Source organism: Schistocerca gregaria, chromosome 8 (genome assembly GCF_023897955.1).
Source record: "Schistocerca gregaria isolate iqSchGreg1 chromosome 8, iqSchGreg1.2, whole genome shotgun sequence".
In the NCBI taxonomy this organism is placed as follows: domain Eukaryota; kingdom Metazoa; phylum Arthropoda; class Insecta; order Orthoptera; family Acrididae; genus Schistocerca; species Schistocerca gregaria.
Genome location: NC_064927.1, coordinates 398,079,067 through 398,103,775, shown reverse-complemented (window position 1 = coordinate 398,103,775; position 24,709 = coordinate 398,079,067). Strand labels below are relative to the sequence as shown.

General features: G+C 46.1%; 1 protein-coding gene across 1 annotated transcript in view; it reads left to right on the top strand.

Annotated features, from left to right (window-relative positions):
- LOC126285214 (43 kDa receptor-associated protein of the synapse homolog) overlaps positions 1 to 24,709 on the top strand; it is a 108,993-nt gene that overhangs the window by 32,617 nt on the left and 51,667 nt on the right. Inside the window, exons 3-4 of the mRNA XM_049984517.1 lie at positions 1,193 to 1,344; positions 6,224 to 6,530. Of these exons, the coding sequence (XP_049840474.1) occupies positions 1,193 to 1,344; positions 6,224 to 6,530 (459 nt within the window). The remainder of the gene's footprint in view (positions 1 to 1,192; positions 1,345 to 6,223; positions 6,531 to 24,709) is intronic.

Below are 24,709 nucleotides of genomic sequence, written 5' to 3'. Positions count from 1 at the left end.
CGTGGCTGTAACGGATCGTGCAGCCACGTCTCGATCCATGAGTTAACAGATGGGGACGTTTAAAAGACAACAACCATCTGCACGAACAGTTCGACGACAGTTTGCAGCAGCATGTATTATTAGCTCGGAGACCGTGGCTGCGGTTACCCTTGCCGCTGCATCACAGACAGGAGCGCCTGCGATGGTGTACTCAACGACGAACCTGGGTGCACGAATACCAAAACGTCATTTTTTCGGATGAATCCAGGTTGTGTTTACAGCATCATGATAGTCGAATGTTTGGCAACATCGCTGTGAACGCACAATGGAAACGTGTATTCGTCATCGCCATACTGGCGTATCACCCGGCGTGATTGTATGGGGTGCCATTGGTTACACGTCTCGGTCACCTCTTGTTCGCATTGACGGCACTTTGAACAGTGGACGTTACATTTCAGATGTGTTACGACCCGTGGCTCTACCCTTCATTCGATCCCTGCGACCCTACATTTGAGCAGGAAAATGCACGACCGGATGTTGCAGGTCCTATACGGGCCTTTCTGGATACAGAAAATCTTCGACTGCTGCCCTGTCCAGCACATTCTGCAGATCTCTGACCAATCGAAAACGTCTGGTCAATGGTGGCTGAGTAACTGGCTCGTCACAATACGCCAGTCACTACTCTTGATGAACTGTGGCATCGTGTTGAAGCTACATGAGCAGTTGTACCTGAACACGCCATCCAAGCTCTGTTTGACTCAATGCCCAGGCATATCAAGGCCGTTATTCCGGCCAGAGGTGGTTGTTCTGGATACTGATTTCTTAGGATCTGTGCACCCAAATTGCGTGAAAATTTAGTCACATGTCAGTTATAGTATAATATATTTGTCCAAAGAATACCCGTTTTTCATTGCATTTCTTCTTTGTCTAGCAATTTTTATGGCCAGTAGTGTACGTTTCGTGCCATTATACTTCAGTGTTCAGTTTCAGTAAACCACAAGTTATGTTTATTTTACAACATTGTTCTTACATAACACATAGCCAAAAATATTTGTCAACAGACCAAATATTACGGTTTGACACTCGACGTAGGAAATACTTAGCTCGTCTTACTCTGAATTTTTGGCATCTGACATGGCTGACAAGTATTTGGTTCTTGAAGAAGTGTGTGCAAAAGCAGCTCGTAGACTACATGTGATGACTCTTCTTACAGGTGGAGCAGGGACTGCGGTTGTACAATCAGCACAAGCAGCAGGCGGCGGTTCGCAAGTGGCGGAGCGCGCTCAAGCGCATGCGCAGAAGGGACGACAAGTTTACGCTGCTCGGCTACCTCTACCAGGCCTACATGGACTGGGGCAAGTACAGGTGAGCAGCAGCCGCTGGCCAATGGCAGACAGCAGCTGCGAACGTGCTGGGCTACACCATCAGTCTACACGGATGGGGTCAAAAACAAGTGCGCAGGAGACACTGCACTTCTGTTTCTTCTCTCCCCTCTGAGGATGGCTTTGACATACCAGACAGCAATATTTCCTACACTCTGTCATGTTTTCTGGGGCATGTACGTCCCACTACATACAAATCATGTACAAGCCAGTAGAAGTACTGTGGTGTGTAGTAACGTTTCAAAACAATGTCTAACACGTTTAGTTAATTCAGACATTCTTGGATTGGAAAACCTGGTGATTTGATTTCATTTTCGTGAAACAGGCACACTGTGTCACTTATAAATACGTGCGGACCAATTTTATCACTCACAGCCTTCTATATATCCATTCCACAGTCGGCAGTATTTTCTCCAAATTCCAAAAGCATCCCACTACATGCTAGCTATAGACAAATTTGAGATATAGACGTCCCAGAGCTGAAACCTGGGCATCAGTTTACTAGGACATATGCGTCCCTTAAATCACGAAAAAGTTAAGTTGTGGCATGGCAATTAGAGTTGTTTCTCCGTATTAAATACGACAGAAAAATTTTTACAGCTTCTATTACGAGGGTTGTCCGGAAAGTAATGCATCGCATTTTTTTCTGAGCCGAAAACAGTGCTACGAAAGAGAACTCTACGTATGTATTATTTGATGTCTCCTGAGTGACCTCCCCAATTTTCATCACTTCCGACAGATAGCGTAGCTGCAGGGCAGTTTCAAAATGGCGTCTGTAGGTGATATACGTTACAAGCAATGTGTAGTCATTGAGTTTCTTACTACAGTGAAAGAAGCTGTGGGCAATATTCAGACATGCTTGTGTAAAGTCTATGGAGCGTCTGCTGTCAACGGATATACGGTTAGTTAGTCCGCAGCTCGTTGTCTAGTGGCTAGCGTTGCTGCCTCTGCCACATGGGGTTCGATTCTCGGCCTTGTTGGGGATTTTTTCTGCCTGGGGACTGAGTGTTTACGTTTTCATCATCATCATGATTCGTGACAGTGGCTAGACTGGATTGTTTAAAAATTGGCCTGTGTAAACATTGGGACTTTGTACAGGCGTTAATGACCATGCAGTTGAGCTCCCTACAAACCAAACATTATCATCAGACGTGTAGTTAGTCGGTAGTAACGGATGAGGTCATCAGAAGGCGGTTCGGCGAAGCTCCACGATTTGCAGCGGTCGTGGAGACCATCCACGGCTGTCACACCTGACACACTTGACCTAGCCCCCTCAGATTTCCACTTGTTTGGGCCATTAAAGGATGCCATTCGTGGAAGACATTTTGAGGACGATGAGGAGGTGATTTACACAGTGAGGTACTGGCTCCACTACCAGATAACGACTGGTACCGACAAGGCTTACACGCCCTTGTTTCACACTGGAGGAAGGCCATAGAACGGGACGGAGATTAAGTGGAAAAATAGGGTGTAGATAAACATTATTTCATGTGTGTAATTCTTATTATGTTCAATAATGAATTGTTGGAAACAATGTGGTGCATTACTTTCTGGGCAACCCTCTTTGAGCTGTGTATGTTACTACCTGCTTTGCTCAGGAGGAATGGGTTCTTCCCTGGTCATGGCGGCTTCTGTCCTGTGCCCTAGCTGGACTGTGATCCGGGAACCACGGGTCCTATTTTTCTAACCGCACGAGACTTATTTCAACCAGCCAAGAAAAAAAAATCTTTGTTAGAATTGCATACATGAATCAAAAGTCTGGCACCGGTGTTGAAGGGTTGTTCGCTGTTAACTGCTAATACATCTTGTAATGTGTCAGGCAAATCCAACACCTTCCATGAAAACCCTGACATTATAGCAAATCCGGCAATATGTCACATAGCTCCGAATAAATCCTGACATTAAATCAACCAAAGTAATACAATCAACGACTGAGCAAATGGAATACCGCAGACTAACACAGGAACGTCGAAATGCATGTCATACCTTCCCACCGTGCAACAGACGCAGTTCAGAGGGGAGAAACGAGAACAGAAGCCGAGGGCAGAGCTGTCTATGTTAGAAGACCCTACTATAAGAGCGGGACAATGGGACATCCGCATCCCTGGCCTACTGCCAAGAGGTCCATCCCCCAGCCCACGCTAAAAGATAGAGCCCTCCAGAAGAACACGATAGATCTTACGATAACACTAAAAGGGCCACACCAGCTGCAAGTTTTAGCGTGAGCCTATATGCGTCTCTGTTACGTAGGATACATTAAAAACATTGCCCCACCATGAAAAGTATAACGTTTCTAATTGGATAGATAGATTTTTTGTAGGCGGAGCTTTAGGTTAACATTGAGACGCTGATTGGTCAGCTGAAAACAGCCAGATACCTTCTTCTCAAACCAACTTCGGTAAACAGTAGTAATGATAAGTTGGTGAGAGTTGCTACCGAGATGGCGAAGTGTGTGGAGCTGCGCTGCCAGCCGCCCCTTACGCTGCCTAACCACTGACTAGGTAATGAACGCACGCAATGCCGCATAAGAGTGCATAAGGCTTCACTCATAACTGTAGAAGTCTCATCTGTTACATCCCCTTTTTATGTAATACTAGTGTCGATCGTCAATTAAACTTCGTGGTGTTCACATTTGCTGCTTGAAGCTAAAACCTGAAACTCTATGATTTTTCTGTTATATAATTATTGAGAAGCCACATCAGCCACTGTAATTTATGACAAGCTAAATAAGTAATTAAAGATAATTGAGGGTACAATTTATAAACAATGTCTCGTGAGTAGAATAACAATTCCAATGGTAAACTTAACTGCTTTTTTGACGTTATTTTACCAGCTAACTAAAAATAGTAAAGCCTTGAACCCCTTCCACTAAATTTAGTTAGTATTAAGATTCTTTTACAGGGAGTGCAGTGGAGCTGTCGCTGAAATCATTAAGTATTTGGTTATATCATCGCTAGTGTCACTGAACTCTTCTGAACTCTACATGTCATATGTGGTCTGGCGTCTCCTTACCAGCAACAGGTCCCAGGTTCAAACTAGTCAATTCCCTAAAAAGACACGCTCAGAGTGGCGTTGCGCGAAAGTGGTAGGGAGACACAACTTAGAAGAAACAGACACCACGCAGAATGTTAGAACCTGATGTAGAAAGATAGCTTGTATTACAAAGACAAGTGTGCCACTGGTGTTGATGATTCTACAGTACAGGGAAAGTGTTTGACAGCCTGTCAGGAAAAGTGCATCCACATTACCGGGTGTCCGTAGCTTGTGGTCTAGTGGCTAGCGTTGCTGCCTCTTCATCATGGGGTCCCTGGTTTGATTCCCGGCCGGGTTGGGGATTTTCTCTGCCCAGTGACTGGGCCTTTGTGTTGTCCTCATCATTTCGTCGTCGTCATTCGACAGCGTGGCTAGATTGGACGGTACAAAAAATTGGTCTGTGAAAAAATTGGGATACAGGCGCTGATGACCTCGCAGTTGAGCGCCCCACAAACCAAACATCATTATCAGCAGCAGCAGCAGCATCACATGCCTGGGGACTGGTTGTTTGTGTTGTCCTCATCATTTCATCATCATCATCGTTCGTGATGGTGGCTAGATTGGACTGTGTAAAAAATTGGACCGTGACAAAATTGGGATACGGGTGCTGGTGACTGCGCAGTTGAGCGCCCCCACAAAGCGAACATCAACATATGAGCAGCAGCAGCATCATCACATGCCCGGAGACTGGTTGTTTGTGTTGTCCTCATCATTTCATCATCATCATCGTTCGTGATGGTGGCAATATTGGACTGTGTAAAAAATTGGACCGTGACAAAATTGGGATACGGGTGCTGGTGACTGCGCAGTTGAGCGCCTCGACAAACCAAACATCATTATCAGCAGCAGCAGCAGCATCACATGCCTGGAAACTGGTTGCTTGTGTTGTCCTCATCATTTCATCATCATCATCGTTCGTGACGGTGGCTAGATTGGACTGTGTAAAAAATTGGACCGTGACAAAATTGGGATACGGGTGATGGTGACTGCGCAGTTGAGCGCCCCCACAAACCAAACATCATCATCAGCAGCAGCAGCAGCATCATCACATGCCCGGAGACTGGTTGTTTGTGTTGTCCTCATCATTTCATCATCATCATCGTTCGTGACGGTGGCTAGATTGGACTGTGTAAAAAATTGGACCGTGACAAAATTGGGATACGGGTGCTGGTGACTGTGCAGATGAGCGCCCCCATAAACCAAACATCATCATCATCAGCAGCAGCAGCATCATCACATTCCCGGAGACTGGTTGTTTGTGTTGTCCTCATCATTTCATCATCATCATCGTTCGTGACGGTGGGTAGATTGGACTGTGTAAAAAATTGGACCATGACAAAATTGGGATACGGTTGCTGGTGACCGCGCAGTTGAGCGCCCCCACAAACCGCACATCATCATCATGAGCAGCAGCAGCATCACCACATGCTCCGAGACTGGTTGTTTGTGTTGTCCTCATCATTTCATCATCATCGTCGTTCGTGACGGTGGCTAGATTGGACTGTGTAAAAAATTGGACCGTGACAAAATTGGGATACGGGTGGTGGTGACTGCGCAGATGAGCGCCCCACAAACCAAACAGCATTATCAGCAGCAGCAGCAGCATCACATGCCTGGGGACTGGTTGCTTGTGTTGTCCTCATCATTTCATCATCATCATCGTTCGTGACGGTGGCTAGATTGGACTGTGTAAGATTTTGGACCGTGACAAAATTGGGATACGGATGGTGGTGACTGCGCAGTTGAGCGCCCCACAAACCAAACATAAGCAGCAGCAGCACATTAGCGGGTGAGGGACGGTGAGTAGTGGTGCGCCCTCGGCTGTGCAGGGAGAGCGTGGAGTGGGCGCAGCGGCAGCTGACGCTGGCGGAGGAGGCGGACTCGCCCAACCTGCGGGCCGAGGCGTACCTCAACCTGGCGCGCGCGCACGAGCGCCTGGGCGCGCTGGAGCGGGCGCTGGCCTACGCGCGCCACTCGCTGTACAACGAGTGCGACCAGTGCCGCACGGCGGGCCACGTCCACCTCACCGTCGGCTCCGTCTACCTCGAGCTCGCCGGCTTCTGCAAGGCGCTCGACTCCTTCCAGCGCGCCCACAACATCGCGCAGGCCATCCAGGACCCCGCGCTCGAGCTGCAGGTCAGTCACTCCGGTCCTCTCTCTCTCTCTCTCTCTCTCTCACACACACACACACACACACACACACACACACACACTTCCTCCACTGCTCAATCTCACAACCACCCTCAACTTTTTCAATCTTGTGCTAATCTTTTCATCGCAAGGCAACTGCATCCAACATCCACTCTCGATATTTTGAAACTCAAGGGACCTGGGAAAAAATTCAAATTACCGAGAGTTCCTAATAACAGGAGTTCAAATAATCGGGAGGAACGGTGGAAAAAAGTAAGCGAAAATTTGAAACTTTCTGGCAAATTAAAACTGTGTGCCGGACCGAGACTCGAACTCGGGACCTTTGCCCTTCGAGGGCAAGTGCTCTACCTCTGCAATGTTCGCAGGAGAGCTTCTGTAAAGTTTGGAAGGTAGGAGGCGAGGTACTGGCAGAAGTGAAGCTGTGAGTCGTGCTTGGGTAGCTCAGTTGGAAGAGCACTCGCCTGCGAAAGGCAAAGGTCCCGAATTAGAGTCTCGGTTCGGCACACAATTTTAATCTGCCAGGGTGCTTCACATCAGCGCACACTCCGCTGCAGAGTCAAAATGTTATTCTAGAAACATCCCCCCAGGCTGTGGCTAAGCCATGTCTCCGCAACATCCTTTCTTTCAGGAGTGCTGGTTCTGCAAGGTTCGCAGGAGAGCTTATGTTCAGTTCGGAAGGTAGGAGACGAAGTACTGGCAGAAGTAAAGCTGTGAGAACGGTGCGTGAGTCGTGCTTGGGTAGCTCGGTGGTAGAGCACTTACCCGCGAAAGGCAAAGGTCCCGAGTTCGAGTCTCGGCCCGGCACACAGTTTTAATCTGCCAGGATGTTTCATATCAGCGCACACTCCCCTGCAGAGTGAATTCTGGAAACATCCCCCCAGTCTGTGGCTAAGCCATGTGTCCGCAATATCCTTTCTTTCAGGAGTGCTAGCTCTGCAAGGTTCGCAGGAGAGCTTCTGTTAAGTTTGGAAGGTAGAATACGAGGTAGTGGCAGAAGTAAAGCTATGAGAACAGGGCGTGAGTCGTACTTGGGTAGCTCAGTTGCTACAGCACTTGCCCGCAAAAGGCGAAGGTCCCGAGTTCGAGTCTCGGCCCGGCACACAGTTTTAATCTGCCAGGAAGTTTCATATCAGCGCACAATCCGGTCCAGAGTGAAAATGTCAAGTGAAAATTTGATTAAAATTAATTTTAGTACGAACATATGTTAAATAGCCAAAGAATATCGTGTAGGACCCCGCGAGCACGCAGAAGTGCTGCAACACGACGTGGCATGGACTTGACTAACGTCTGAAGTAGTTCTGGAGGGAAATGACACCGTCAATCATGAAGGTCTGTCCATAAATCCGTAAGCGTACAAGCGGGTGGAGATCTGAATATTCAGTACTGTTCATGTCTGGGGAGTTTGGTGGGCAGTGGAAGTGTTTAAACTCAGTAAAGTGTTCCTGGAGCCACACCGTAGCAATTCTGGACGTGTGGTGTGTCGCATTGTCCTGCTGGAATTGCCCAAGTCCGTCGGAATGAACAATGGACACGAATGGATGCAGGTGATCAGACAGGATGCTTACGCACGTATCACCTGTCAGAGTCGTATCTAAACGCATCGGAGGTCCCATATCATCCCAACTGCCCACGCCCCACACCATTACAGAACTCCACCAGCTGCAGCAGACCCCTGTTGACATTCAGGGTCCATGGATTCATGAGGTTGTCTCCATACCCGTACACGTCCATCCGCTCGATACTATTTGAAACGAGACTCGTCCAACCAGGCAACACGTTTCCAGTCATCAACAGTCCAACGTCGGTGTTGACGGCCCAGGCAAGGCGTAAAGCTTTGTCTCGTTCAGTCATCAAGGGTACACGAGTAGGGTTCCGGCTCCGAGAGCCCATATCGATGATGTTCCGTTCAATGGTTGGCACGCTGACACTTGTTGAAAGCCCAGCTCTAAAATCTGCAGCAACTCGCGAAACGGTTGCACTTCTGTCACGATGAAAGATTCTCTTCAGTCGTCGTTGGTCCCGATCTTGCAGGATCTTTTTCCAGCCTCAGCGACATCGGACATTTGATGTTTCACCCGATTCCTGATATTCACAGTACAGTCGTGAAATGGTCGTACGGGAAAATCCCCACTTCATCGCTGTCTCGGAGACGTTATGTCCCATCGCTCGTGTGGCGACTACAACACCGCGATCAAACTCACTTAAAGCTTGATAGCCTGCCATTGTAGCAGCAGTAACCGATCTCACAATTGCGCCAGACACTTTTTGTCTTATATAGGCGTTGCCGACAGCAGCGGCGTATTCTGTCTGTTTACATATGTCTCTATTTGAATACACATGCGTATATCAGTTTCTTTCGCGATTCAGTGTATTACCCACATGTGTACATTCACCTTTTTTTTTTAGTGATGTGCAAGATAACACATACCAGGTCTGTCCACAAGATTGTTCTACACTTACCTTTTACTTACTGTAGACGGTCCCCTTCGAAATACACTCCTCCACAATTATTACACCGGTCCCAATGCCGTTATTCCCAACGCAGTTACTCCAGTGTCGAGGGTCGGCGCAACTTTCTCTACGGAGTCCACCCACCGTTCTGGAGATTGAAGGTGGTTCATAAATAGAATCGAAACCGGTCACACCAATAAAAATAAAAAGTTGCGATCAAGACTGTTAGTAATTTTTAAATTTTAATCTATAAAAAAGGTAGAAAATCGGTTGCACATAATTACTGGCCAATTTCACTGACATCGATTTGTTGTAGAACCATGGAACATATATTCTGTTCCGACATAATGACCTTTCTAGACTCTGAGAAGATCATCTGCAGAAACTAGCACGGTTTTAGGAAACAGCGGTCATGCGAGACACAGCTACCCCTCTTTGTGCATGATCTACAACAGGCTCTAGATACCGGCTTCCAAGTTGATACCATATTCCTCGACTTTCGAAAGGCGGTCGACTTAGTTCCGCTCTGTCACTTGCTCAAAGAAGTGCGCGCTTACGATCTGTCCGATGACATATGCAGTTGTATAGGAAGTTTTCCAACCGACAGAGAGCAGTATGTCGTCCTTAACGGGGAGAGTTCAACAGGAACAAGTGTAAAATCAGATGTGCCCCAGGAAAGCGCAATAGGTCCTCTGCTTTTTACGATTTACATAAACGAACTGGTTGACAGTATTGACAGAGGCATTAGACTGTTCGCCGATGATGCTGCAGCCTAAGGGAAAGTAGTGAACAAATCAATGAGGATTTGCAGAAAATAAATGCGTGGTGTAATGACTGGCAGTTATCTCTCAATATTGGTAGTTGTAACCTACTGCGTATAACAAAGCGAAAATCCTCATTAATGAACGAGTACAAAATAAATGCCTAGTCCTTGGAAGCGGTAACATCCGTAATCTGGGTGTGACTATTCGAAATAATCGCAAATGGAACGATCAGATTACGCAAGTAACGGGTAAGGCAAACTCTAGATTGCGGTTTATTGGTAGAGTCCTGAAGCTATGATGTACTTCCAAATACGAAATTGCTTACAATAAACTAGTTCGTCCAGTCTTAGAATATTGTTCTTCTGTATGCGTCCCTTACCAGTTGGGTCTGATTCAAGAGATTGAGAAGATCCAGAGAGGAGCGGCAAGATTCGTGACTGGTACATATAACCATCGCGAGAGCGTTACAAATCTCATAGAAAGTTTGAAGTGGGACACAGTTGCAGATAGATGACGCGCTAAACGGAAGGGGCTGCTCACTAAATTCCAAAATCCGATTTTCGCCGAGGATGTAGAGCGTATATTATCACCACCAACTTTCAAATAGCGCAATGATCACCATTCAAGGATAAGGGAAATTAGAGCTCGTACTGAGGCGTTCAAACAGTCATCTTTCCCTCGCGCCATCTGCGAATGGAACACAGTGTGTGTGTATAAGGAGGAGGGAGGGGGGGGGGGGGGGGATATGACTTTGGTGAGAATAGTGCACTGCGCCACACGCCGCTTGCTGGATAGCGGAGTACGTATGTAGATGTTCAGATCAGGATTTGCTTCTTTCTGATCTGGCGTCTGTTAACTGCAGTGGTAAAAGAGATTTTCGAGTGCCAGAGCTTCTACACTACTGGTGATTAAAATTGCTACACCGAGAAGAAATGCAGTTGATAAACGGGTATTCATTGGACAAATATATTATATTAGAACTGACATGTGATTACATTTCCACGCAATTCGTTTGCATAGATCCTGAAAAATCAGTACCCAGAGCAATCACCTCCGGCCGTAATAACGGCCTTGATACGCCTGGCCATTCAGTCAAACAGAGCTTGGATGGCGTGTACAGGTACAGCTGCCCACGCAGCTTCAACACAATACCACAGTTCATTGCGAGTAGTCACTGGCGTATTTTGACGAGCCAGTAGCTGGTCCACTATTGACCAGACGTTTTCAAGTCGTGAGACATCTGGAGAATGTGCTGGCCAGAGCAGCAGTCGAACATTTTCTGTATCCAGAAAGGACGTACAGGACCTGCAACATGTGGTCGTACATTATCCTGTTGAAATGTAGTGTTTCAAAGGGACAAATCAAGGGTAGACCCACTGGTGGTAACACATCTGAAATGTAACGTCCACTGTTCAAAGTGCCGTCAATGCGAACAAGAGGTGACCGAGACGTGTAACCAATGGCACCCCATACCATCAAGCCGGGTGATACGCCAGTATAGCGATGACGAATACACCCTTCCAATGTGCATTCACTACGATGTCGCCAAACACGGAAGCGACAATCTTGATGCTGTAAACAGAACCTGGATTCATCCGAAAAAATGACGTTTTGGCATTCGTGCACCTAGGTTCGTCGTTGAGTGCACCATCGCAGGCGCTCCTGACTGTGATGCAGCGTCAAGGGTAACCGCAGCCATGGTCTACGATCTGGTAGTCCATGCTGCTGCAAACGTCGTCGAACTGTTCGTGCAGATGGTTGTTGTCTTGCAAACGTCCCCATCTGCTGACTCAGGGATCGAGGCGTGGCTGCACTATCCGTTACAGCCGTGCGGATAAGATGCCTGTCATCTCGACTGCTAGTGATACGAGGCCGTTGGGATCCAGCACGGCGTTCCGTATTACCCTCCTGAACGCACCGATTCCATACTCTGCTAACAGGCATTGGATTTCGACCAACGCGAGCAGCAACGCGAGATACGATTAACCGCAATCGCGATAGGCTATAATCCGACCTTTATTAAAGTCGGAAACGTGATGCTACGCATTTCTCCTCCTTGCACGAGGCATCACAACAACGTTTCACCAGGCAACGCCGGTCAACTGCTGTATGTGTATGAGAAATCGGTTGGAAACTTTCCTCATGTCAGCACGTTGTATGTGTCGCCACCGGGGCCAACCATGTGTGAATGCTCTGAAAAGCTAATCATTTGAAAATCACAGCATCTTCTTCTTGTCGGTAAAATTTTGCATCTGTAGCACGTCATCTTCGTGGTGTAGCAATTTTAATAGCCAGCAGTGTAATATATAAGTCTCCTGTCCTTACTTGCTTTGAACTTTCCCTTTCATTTTTCGGTAAGTTAGTTGTGTGTGTTTATTAAATGAGCGAGTAGTCAGTGTGTGAGGAGATTTTCATGTATGCTCTTGCTGTCTTCGGAAATCAGATAAAACTTTCAGAATTATAAATTTTATTCAGGAACCAGTCCTTTCTACGCTTACTGGTCTGATACATGGAAGTGTTCAGTTGGTTTACAGAGTGATTTCTGCCATACTAGCTTATGCAGATCTTTCTGGAATGAAGAGAAGGGTATCGTATCTCCTCCACAATCTGTGAACAACGTGTTCATATTTTCAATTGCTGACTTGCTCCTTGGCTGCTACAGAGTTTCGGCCGGCCGGAGTGGCCGTGCGGTTCTAGGAGCTACAGTTTGGAACCGCAAGACCGCTACGGTCGCAGGTTCGAATCCTGCCTCGGACATGGATGTGTGTGACATCCTTACGTTAGTTAGGTTTAAGTAGTTCTAAGTTCTACGGGACTGGCGACCTCAGCAGTTAAGTCCCATAGTGCTCAGAGACAATTGAACCAACAGAGTTTCACCAAGTAGTGTTTCCTTCTTCTAGCCTTATTTGCTTCTTCCATCGTCGAAACAGTTTTCTCATTTTTTAATTTCTTAATCAAGGAGCTCCTTATATAAGGGCGTTGATAGCCCAATAATATCACTAGACGAATTAAAAGAGCGATTTATTCGACTTACTACCATCAACAGCTACATTGCAGGAAACGTATTCATACCACTTTTGCTATAGTACTGCTGATAACACGTTTACTTCTAAAGTAACTGTCGAAGCCAGCTATGCACGTAACCAAAACATCTTACAACTAACGCTTAATATGACAGTAATTATAGCAGTTAGAACCGAGTTCTGTCACTGCATAGTTGCCATCATGGTCTTCCAATGGGTCTGTGTTGTCTACATGGCCCTGGATGGATAATAAAGCTCTGCAATGACAATACGTCCTGATAGAACAGCGTTCTGGCAAAAGCTTCAGACAATCACATGGCAGCTACGCGCCTACGCTGCTTACTTTTCATTCTATTTTCTTACCGTCCATCTCGCCAGATTCCTGTTCGTGGCTTCTTCTCGATCTCAAGCAGCTGTTACCATTAGTTATCGCCAATTGTAATCCGACCTCAGCTACATTGATCCCTCTCCGCTCGCTGATTCTCTGGGCGCGCATATCGCGCATATCGTGCCCCGCATTCCTCTGGAGCACCGTAACAGAGTGTCCTCCATTTTGCGCCACTTGTTTACCGGCGCCAGCAATGTGACCATTGTTGTCAGAATACTGCTGCTGGTTGGCCACCTGAGGTTCGTCACCTGTTGCAACTCTCACCCAACCTAATGAAAATTAGACTCTACCAAACTTATGTCCGATGTCGGTTTCAAATGTTTATTCTCATACACGCCCTGGAAGCTTGCAGCGCTGTCCTTGCTTGACTTTACGTCGTGAACAATGTCATATACGTGAGTATTGCTCGTCGGTCCTTAAGCTGTAACATGTAGGATTCGCACAGGAAATGGAGTAACTCCAAAGTAGATCAACGCGAAAGCGTGACATAGATATAGAGGTCTGTTCAAACAATTTGGGAACTTCTTTCACAACATTTTTCTACGCTTACCTTTTACTTATTGTGCATGCTCTTCTTGGGAAAATTCTCCTCTACAATTGATACACCGCTCCCAACGACGTTTCCACTTCCGGAAGCAGTCTTGTTACGCCACTTTCTGGATCGTGCGAAGCGCCGTCCGCGAATTTTCGCTTATCTCCTCTATCGCTGCAAATCTTCCTCCTTTCAACAGGGCCTTCAACTTTGGAAATAAAAAACAGTCAGCATGGGACATTTCTCTCATTTGAGCGATCCAAAAGCTCTTCACAGATTGCGAGGCGGTCGTTCTGATCTTCACTCATGAGCATGGAACAAACTTGGCGGCAACACGGTGCATTCCAAGATGCTGTGTGAGGATTTCATGATATGATCAACCAAAATGTTACATTCCTCTTCAATCTCACACATAGTCAGTCTTCGATTGGGACGCACAATTGCGTTGTCGTTTCTGACATGAGCGCCGTCGGTAGACGTCGAATGGCGTCCTGAACGAAGGTCATCTTTAACTTCCCACCGGCCATTTTTAAACAGTATGAATCATTGATAACACCGATAACGGCTTAACCTTTTGCTGCCAGATGGTACTTAAAAGTACCAGTAAGATTTGAATCTCATTACTTTCTCGTGATGCAGTTACGTGATCTGAGAGCCTGTCGGTACGTAACAGTAACTCTGCTCCACTGTTTCATAGATGTTACTACGCAATACATAGACCTCTCTTGCTGTCAGAGCTTGAGATTGTTTTTGCGCGCTGCTATGAAAACAGAAGATTGTATGTGCTTGTTTCCATGGTGTTGCCTGAATTTGTGCGCAATTTTTTGAAACTTCCACTGAGTTTTCCATTACAAGTACTTACCTTCCTTGGTTTTTTTATAATAGTTTGAAGCATTACGTTACAACTAAATGAGATAAAGTGCAAAATACACTCCTGGAAATTGAAATAAGAACACCGTGAATTCCATGTCCTAGGAAGGGGAAACTTTACTGACACATTCCTGGGGTCAGATACATCACATGATCACACTGACAGAACCACAGGCACATAGACACAGGCAACAGAGCATGCAAAATGTCGGCACTAGTACAGTGTATATCCACCTTTCGCAGCAATGCAGGCTGCTATTCTCCCATGGAGACGATCGTAGAGATGCTGGATGTAGTCCTGTGGAACGGCTTGCCATGCCATTTCCACCTGGCGCCTCAGTTGGACCAGCGTTCGTGCTGGACGTGCAGACCGCGTGAGACGACGCTTCATCCAGTCCCAAACATGCTCAATGGGGGACAGATCCGGAGATCTTGCTGGCCCGGGTAGCTGACTTACACCTTCTAGAGCACGTTGGGTGGCACGGGATACATGCGGACGTGCATTGTCCTGTTGGAACAGCAAGTTCCCTTGCCGGTCTAGGAATGGTAGAACGATGGGTTCGATGACGGTTTGGATGTACCGTGCACTATTCAGTGTACCCTCGACGATCACCAGAGGTGTACGGCCAGTATATGAGATCGCTCCCCACACCATGATGCCGGGTGTTGGCCCGGTGTGCCTCGGTCGTATGCAGTCCTGATCGTGGCGCTCACCTGCACGGCGCCAAACACGCAAACGACCATCATTGGCACCAAGGCAGAAGCGACTCTCATCGCTGAAGACGACACGTCTCCATTCGTCCCTCCATTCACGCCTGTCGCGACATCACTGGAGGCGGGCTGCACGATGTTGGGGCGTGAGCGGAAGACGGCCTAACGGTGTGCGGGACCGTAGCCCAGCTTCATGGAGACGGTTGCGAATGGTCCTCGCCGATACCCCAGGAGCAACAGTGTCCCTAATTTGCTGGGAAGTGGCGGTGCGGTCCCCTACGGCACTGCGTACGATCCTACGGTCTTGGCGTGCATCCGTGCGTCGCTGCGGTCCGATCCCAGGTCGACGGGCACGTGCACCTTCCGCCGACCACTGGCGACAACATTGATGTACTGTGGAGACCTCACGCCCCACGTGTTGAGCAATTCGGCGGTACGTCCACCCGGCCTCCCGCATGCCCACTATACGCCCTCGCTCAAAGTCCGTCAACTGCACATACGGTTCACGTCCACGCTGTCGCGGCATGCTACCAGTGTTAAGGACTGCGATGGAGCTCCGTATGCCACGGAAAACTGGCTGACACTGACGGCGGCGGTGCACAAGTGCTGCGCAGCTAGCGCCATTCGACGGCCAACACCGCGGTTCCTGGTGTGTCCGCTGTGCCGTGCGTGTGATCAATGCTTCTACAGCCCTCTCGCAGTGTCCGGAGAAAGTATGGTGTGTCAGACACACCGGTGTCAATGTGTTCTTTTTTCCATTTCCAGGAGTGTATAAAGCGGACTCATTAGTACCGTCAGGTTGAGCGAACACTTTATTGTAGCAACGGTGCGTTACCTCTCACTAGTTGTTCTGTCCACTTTTTCACACACAGATGGACGAAAATAATAAAACTGGTGGCTACTTTCGACCTTTGAGTGATGCAGAGATTGAAGTAATTTTGTATGAGGACATTCCCTCTGATATTGCAGAGGATACTCACATCGAAGATGATGACGAAAATGTTAATAATTTTGACAAAGCTTTTTCGTGCAATTTGCAAGAGGCAGATTGTGAAACAAACTCCACTTGTTCGGATAATGATGCCTCAGAGTGTTCTTTGCCGCTTACACCTTCACCTCAATGCGAATACCGGACACACAGAATGTGGAGAGACAAACACATAGTAAGATAAATTTATGCGAATTTAAAAAAATCTGAAATATCATATTTTTGTTAAATAATTTTCTAATGTAAAAATATTTAATTTTTAATGTGGAATAAAGTACAAGTTATAAAAATGGGAGCATTTTTCTGCGCATGTTGTGATTCTGTCCATGGACGGTACTTCTGAGTGCCAGGAGTGAAAAAAGTTGTAAAAAATAAAATAAAATTTTACAAAAAATCCTACCGTCATTTGAGGCCACAATAGCATAAATTCTGCAAAGAAAATGTTAAAAAGTAAATTTTTTCTTATGTCAGGAAACAAAGCGTTAAGCACCCATCACCGCATGTTCCTGCAGCATTTAGTGTGCCTCTCTAAAGGTTCTCTTTAGTCTCATGCAAAATTTAGTGCCGACGCCTTGCTCCTCTTATCTCGAAATTCGTGAGCTGTGCTACACAAAGTCCTACTCAATACAGCATTGAAAAAATACCTAACAGACATACAATAATGAAACTTCCGGAACTTAAACATTAAATACAGGCGTGTTCAGGAATGCCAGCCACATTTCGCTCCAACACACCACTGGCGCGAAATTACTAAAAGTCCGGAAATTTTTTGAACAGGCCGTGTATAACGCCAATGATAGACGTAGCAAGGGATATATTGTGTATCAGGGTGTGACTGACCACTGTCCTGCTTCCTCCTATGTACTGTTTACACTATGTTTAGAAGATAGTGTGACAGGAGCATCGCTCCAAACTAGTAAAAAAGTTCGTACAATGATATGTGTGGAAACCAATACCTGTTGAGATATGTGCCAGTGAAGATCCGCATATCACAGCCGGCATTTTATTTACAGGTGAGGCAGTTCAAATGGTTCAAATGGCTCTGAGCACTATGGGACTTAACATCTGTGGTCATCAGTCCCCTAGAACTTAGAACTACTTGAACCTAACTAAACTAAGGACATCACACACATCCATGCCCGAGGCAGGATTCGAACCTGCGACCGTAGCGGTCATGCAGTTCCAGACTGAAGCGCCTCTAACCGCACGGCCACACCGGCCGGTGGTGAGGCAGTATTCACAAGAGATGGCATAATAAGTTACCAGGATATATACGAGTAGACAAACGCAAATCCTCACGCAGTCAGGATCGCTTCAGTATGATGTATAAGCAGGGAATGCGGTGTGAGATTTATAGGGCCATACGCTTTACCAATCAGATAAACATGTGCTGTGTATCACCGATTTCTGAGCGACGAATTTCCAACGCTATTGGAAAACACAATCGTTGCAGAAACACAACGACTGTGAACTGTGCAAGGCGGTACACCACTCTGTCCCCTAAATGTTTCATGAGCGATGGACTGGTCGAAGAACTCCAGTGGCATTGTCTCCCCGTTCACAGGATCTAAATCCGTTGGATTTCTGGCTAAGGGGGCATTTAAAGCCATTGATGTACCAACAAAACTCATATATAAAGAGAAGACATTACAGGAGCTTGTTACCAGTATGACACTCAATCTGAATGGAGCCAGATGTATTTGAAAAAGGGATGTATTCATGGCGATGTAGGGCTGAAGGATGTTCAGGATACGTGATAACTACATGCATCATTGTCTATAGCATCTAATTCTACGTAACAGGCAAATGGGAATTAGAGGACCGATTGGTCCATATCTCCAGAGATATTGGTTTTCGGACATATCATTATAGAAAGTGTTCTTCTAATTTGGTCCAAAACTATCTCGAGTGGGAATATGTGACACTTTTTTAAACGCCCAACGTATTTCACGAAAGAACCATGAGGCAAAAGATCTGAAAGATTCGAGCTCGCACAGACGCCGTACATACTCCACGATGGTTTGCAGAGTATACACTGATAGACAAAAAAAAAAATACCACAGTCCACAGCGACGCTGGATGCCACCTGGTGGCGTTGTGGGCACGTGATGAGATAGCAAAAATATGTAAGTGGAGGAGACACTGGCGGGGAATCACCCTAGCGAAGATACGGGCTGCAAATGCGTAAACCCATTGAGATGAACGTCTTTGACAAAGGCCAGATTATTATTACGCAGAGCCTGTGTACCAGTAACTCGAAAACGCCGACACTGGTCGAATGTGGTTTTCGGAAGCTTGTCTGCTCGTGATATGTGGTATCTCTGTCCTGAAAGAGCATAACGCTGGTGCACGCACAAGACTTTCGGAGCAAACCGTTCATCGTATATTGTTGAATATGGAGCTCTGCAACATACCACCCCTGAGTATTTCCATGTTGACCCAACGACATCGTCAATTAAGACTGCAGTGGGCATAAGAGCATCGGGATTCGACCGTCAATCAATGGAAACGAGTCGGCCTTTCGGCTCAATCACATTCTTGCTACACTAGGTCAATGCTCGCCTCCACAAACACCGTCATCACGCGAGACGGACGCAGGCTGGTGGTAACAGTAGGGTAGGGTGGGGCTAGTTGAGCAATTTTTCACTTGATTGGTTATAGCTCCTCATTGATAAGTCTTAATGGCTTGTTATGCATACTGATAAGTAATTTATCCCTTGGCAAATGTGTCCATAGTAATTTATTTCTAAAAAGTCGCATTTGAGAGCTAGATCTTTTTAAATGCTAACAGTCAAGCACGCTCAATGTACCCCGTAGGTGAGCCAAGTTGAGCAAGGGTATGGGGCAAATTGAGCAGTTAGAAACCTATCCAAACCATGGGTTCAATGTTAGCTAGGAGTGAAATAAAATTTCTGTTTCACAATCGACTTTTTATTTATAGTCTTTTAATGAAGTAAGAGCGAAACTAAATGTACTTTTCTTTTAATAATAAACAAAAAATAGATTCAACAAAATATTAACGTATCTTAATACTAACTTTTGGATTAGATTCAGTCTTTCTATTGAAAGTCAGACATGTACATTTACGTAATTATCAATATAGCTTATATTAAAAAAGGAAATATTAATAAGGTCTTGGAAACGTAATCGTCGTTGTCGCTGTTGCAGTTTACACAAATGAAAGTAAGACTAACGTCTGGCGCACATTTTAAATGTACACATTCCTTTCAAACTTGGCACTGGATCCACGTTTCAACTGGTAAACTAGTAGAATAGCCTTCCAACAAAACAGACAGAAACAGTCGTCATCGTAGCTTTCCTCACTTGACTGAAGTATCTTTTTAGAAACACTCTTTTTCTTTTTTTATCAGTGTTCTTTCTTGGCTTTTTAATTTTTGTAGTGGTTCTATTTTGTTCCTCTTGCAATGTGTTCTTTCCGGGAGTGTCTGTTAGAACACCAGCGTTCCTCTTACTCCTGTTAGTTTTGTTTGCTTTTCTAGGGCCTGCTTTTGAATATGGTCCAACAATTTCCAGAGCAAATGTACGCCTTAGATCGAACAGTTCGTTTTCTTTATTGCTTGTACCAGAATCGGCTTCAGTTTGGCTGGTGGACGTAGACGAAATGATATTAGGTTCAGTGTTGGACATTAGGCCCATAGCTTGCTCTGGACGACCTTTTTCCAGCTCGAAAGTTTATGGATCTGGGTGGTCGGTTACAAGTGATGGTGAAAACTCATCCTCACTAAAAATGTTGGCGTTATACGATAAGATGTCAGTCTTTCGGAAACCGTTGACAATATTTATACTTGCCTGAGCCACTGGCAACGAATGAGCGACAATTTAATTTTTGGTATATCGTAAACAGTTAGGGTCTTCCCCAGGTTATTTCGTAGCCATATATCTTGAGCAGAAGTGCAATACTTTTTTACTTGTCCAAACACTGAGAGATCCAATGGCTGCCGCTTGTGGCTACATTGTGGCGGAAAGGACAGCATTACAACTCCGTCCTCTTTGGTCAAATTTAATGTCATCGCGTTCAGATGAGAGGTGTGATTATCTAATATTAACAAAATATGGTGCTGTATGGAGAGTTTCACATGTTTTATAAAATGTTGCATAAACCGATGGAATTCTTCGTTTGTAACCCATCCACTGGCATTGCCTGCTCCTGTACAGTCAGAGGGACCACGATTAAGAAAGTGTCTCTCTAAATTTTTTCTGGGGAATGTAAACGTAGGAGGTACTGTATTTCCATAAGCTGATACAGCTGTTATTAATGTAGCGTTAGTCCCTCGTTCCCCAGAAGTCAGGGCACCGACGTTACGGTACCCTTGCCAGCTAAAATTTTATTTAGCTCCAGCACAGTGGACATTCCTGTTTCGTCCACCTTCCATACGTCTGACGCACTGAATCCATGTATGTCCATTACTTCAGCTAATTTGTCAAAAAAAATCTTTGACAGTCTCAGCATTAAATGATGTTATCCTACCAAGGCTGGTGAGTTCTGGCTTTCTGATGGATAGCACCGGATTTCGTTTTAAAAACATTGTAAGCGCTTCTTTCCCGACCATCTTATTTCCAGTCGAGGAGGATCCAATTTTAATGTCAAAATTAGCAGCAAGACGACGAACACTTTGGGGAATATCCATAGAAGATTGATATCGTTTGTAACTAGTATTTTTTAAGGTGTCCTCTTACGTGGAAGAAAATACTTGCCTTGATGTAGCATAACCCATGAATGAATTACCACCTTCAATTTATTTCTTCAAAAATCTTGACAAATTCACTCGTTTGATACCGAATTCTTTGGCAGTGTCATTCACACGTTTTTCCCCAATCATTAACACTGTATGCAGAATCATTTAAGTCTTCAGTAGTGTAAGAACCTCTTATAGTCTTTCTTTTATGTCTGCATCCTAAAATAAATTTAAAAATAAATTTAAGCAACAGAAGATCACCAAAGCGCAGTCGAGACGCAACTGAAGAGCGTGCTTTTTTTTCTTTCTTCATTGAATTTAAATTCCCCATGGAGATGTGCTGGCAGCAGCATAGGTGCCGCTCTTAAACGAAGAGTCAGTACATAACAGAGAGATAAAATAGGGGAAACATAATAAAAGAAGCATACGAAAGGGGGTGACTGTAAAAATGCAGATAAAAATCTAAAAACTTGTAGACAAGAAACTACACATTGTGATGATTAAAAGAACACAAGGCGAAATACGGCCAGAGCATAAAAGTTGTCATGGGTGGCAGGGCACAGAAAAATCACGGACAGCAACACTATATACAAGTCCAGCACATGACTAAAATCAAAGCAATTGACGTCATTGTAGAACAGCATGGAACACAAAACTGATGCAGCACACCAACGACGAGGAACAAACCAAGAGGACCTGCCAGGGATATGGAGAAGATGGAGAAGGGAAGAAAGGGGGGATGGGAGGGAGAAGGGGAGATGCGTGAGGGCGCGCCGAATGCGGCCAGTGAGAGAAGGATGGGAGCAGGAAACAGCTGAAGATGGGGGCGAAGGACGAAAAACTGCTCAGGGTGAAGGATGGAAGAGGAAAAGTGGGGGTGTAGACGCCATGGCGAAGTTAACCATCTGGGAGGGGGAGGTGCTAGAAATTGCCCTGATGGAAATGGAGGATGTAGAGATGGAGAGAGGTAGGGGTACAGCGATACAGGCGTGGCAATTGACAGGGGGTGGAGAGAAAGGAGGACACCGGATAATGGGGGGGGGGGGGAGATCAAGCCTGCAGACAGTGTAAAGGATGCAGATATGGTGGAGGAAAAAGAGGGGGGGGGGGGGTGTGAAGGGCAGGAAGTCATACAAGAGTCGTGTGGGGGACAGAAGGCAGATATGGAAAGCAAGGCAGAGCGTGTGGCATTCTGGGATTTGGAGGGCCTTGTAAAAAGGGGGGGGGGGGGGGGGAAGGAGATGGGTGGAGATCCAGAAAATGCTGGCATAACAGAGAATAGAATGAATGAGGGATTTATAGGTGTGGGTGAGTGGAAGGATGCAATCACCATGTCCAGCTGGACAGGAGTTTCCAGAGGCGGAGTTGGGAATGGGCTTTCTGCTGGATGGTCAGGAGATGAGGATTCCAGGTGAGGTGACGGTTGAGAGTGAGGCCAAGGTATCTCAGGGTGGGGGTGAACTGGATGAGACAAACACAAATGGTTAGGCAGAAATCATGGAGATGGTAGGAGCAGGTGGTGCGGCCTATGATGATTTACTGGGTCTTGGAGGGATTGATATGAAGGAATCACCGGTTGCACCAAGTGGTGAACTGGTCAAGGTAGGTTTGGATGGTGTGCTGGGACCATTGAAGGGTAATATAGAGAGCCAGAAAAGCGATTTCATAAGCATATTGTAGGAGGTGTAGAGGTAAGGGTGGTTCGGGCATATTGGCAGTCTACAGGAGATAGAGGACAGGGGAGAGGACAGAGTCTTCGGGGACGCCAGCAGTGGGATAAAAGATACGGGAGTTGGTATCGTGGAGGGCGACATAGGAAGGACGGCGTGAGAGGAACAAAGCGACATGCAGGGTGTAGGTTTGGAGTTTAAAGAGGAGACCGGAATGCCATAAGCGGTCGTAAGCATTTTGGAGGTCGAGGGAAACAAAAATGGCGGAGAGACTGGAGTTAAGTTTGAGGGAGAGAAGGTGAACGAGGTTAAGTAGTTGGTCTGCGGCCAAGAAGGAGGGTCGGAAGCCACACTGGGTAAGGAGGAGTAGGTGGTGTTGGTTAAGGTGGTGATGGATAGATTCTAAGACCTTACTGAAGACGGAGGTCAGGCAGAAGAGCGTGCTGTGACTTCGCGGCCTATAAAGGGCGTCCGCTGGTGCTCATAGGTTGGCGCGGCGGGCGTGTCTCCGTGTGGCGGCGACGGCAGCGCTCGCAGGTTTGACAAGTGCCTTCTAGAGGTCGTCATCGAAGTCCATGCCTTCCGGCGGGCTTTCCAAATCGTCGGACTGGGATATCAAATTACATTCGTTCTAAGTAATGTAGTTAGCTCAACAACCCAAAAATGTAAAACAAAAGTGCGGCTATGAAACAACCGTTAGAATGATATCCAGGAATTTTATACATATCAAAAATATACTAAATTTATCTAAGTTTAATATTCACCTGATTGAAAACGGATAACATTTGACTAGCACAGAAGAAATATTCCGGTTACGATCATTTTACTTTTTGATCATGAAATAAACAATGCACACGTGTACTTCACTGGTGGTTGCGCGATGGGTTCCCCTCTAATACCGATTCTTTCCGCAGTTTGACGTATTAGCGTCCGGTGAATAGTTTCCGAGATATTTGGGTTGCCCCACATACCCCTATGCTCAACTAGCTCCACCCTACCCTATTATTCTATGGGAGGCATTCCGCTGCCCTTGCATGGGAACTTTGATAATAATTTCACGCTGACATCTGCGAAATACCTGCATTCATACTCGATGTCATCTTTCAACTGTGTAATTGTCCGTGTCTCGAAGCCAGACCTGTGGTACAGTGGTCTGAGGAACATTATAGTCAACTGCCGTCGCAGTATCGACAACCAGATTCACCTGATGTAAATCTTATGGAACACATCTGGGCTGCTATCTGAGGCCATCAACGCGTACACAAATCAGAGCCCCATTATTTACGAAAATTACATGGCCTGTGCGTAGACATCTAATGCCACACACCTCCCCAAACCTCTCAAGAAACTGTCGGATCCCTGATACGCAGAACCAGTGATTTATGTCGTTCCAAAGACGGACAAACAAGCTATTGAACAGGTGGTCATAATGTTTTGCCTCATCAGTGTATATAGAGATGCAAATAGGGGGCTTGTTGCGGTGCACAGTGCACAAAACTTATAAGTATTTTAGTTTTAAATACTGTCACATGCATCCAGTCTGTAAATGCAATGCAACTTCGATTGTCTCATTGACAATTTTACACTACTCGCCATTAAAATTGCTACACCACGAAGATGACGTGCTACAAACGCGAAATGTAACCGACAGGAAGAAGATGCTGTGATACGCAAATGATTAGCTTTTCAGAGCATTCACACAAGGTTGGCGCCGGTGGCGACACCTACAACGTGCTGACATGAGGAAAGTTTCCATACGATTACTCATACACAAACAGCGGTTGACCGGCGTCGCCTGGTATAACATTGCTGTGATGCCTCGTGTAAGGAGGAGAAATGCGTACCATCACGTTTCCGACTTTGTTAAAGGTCGGATTGTAGCCTATCGCGATTGCGGTTTATCGTATAGTGACATTGCTGCTCGCGTTGGTCGAGATCCAATGACTGTTACCAGAACATGGAATCGGTGGCTTCAGGAAGGTAACACGGAACGCCGTGCTGGATTCCAACGGCTCCGTATTAATATCAGTCGAGATGTCAGGCATCTTTCCGCATGGCTCTAACGGATCT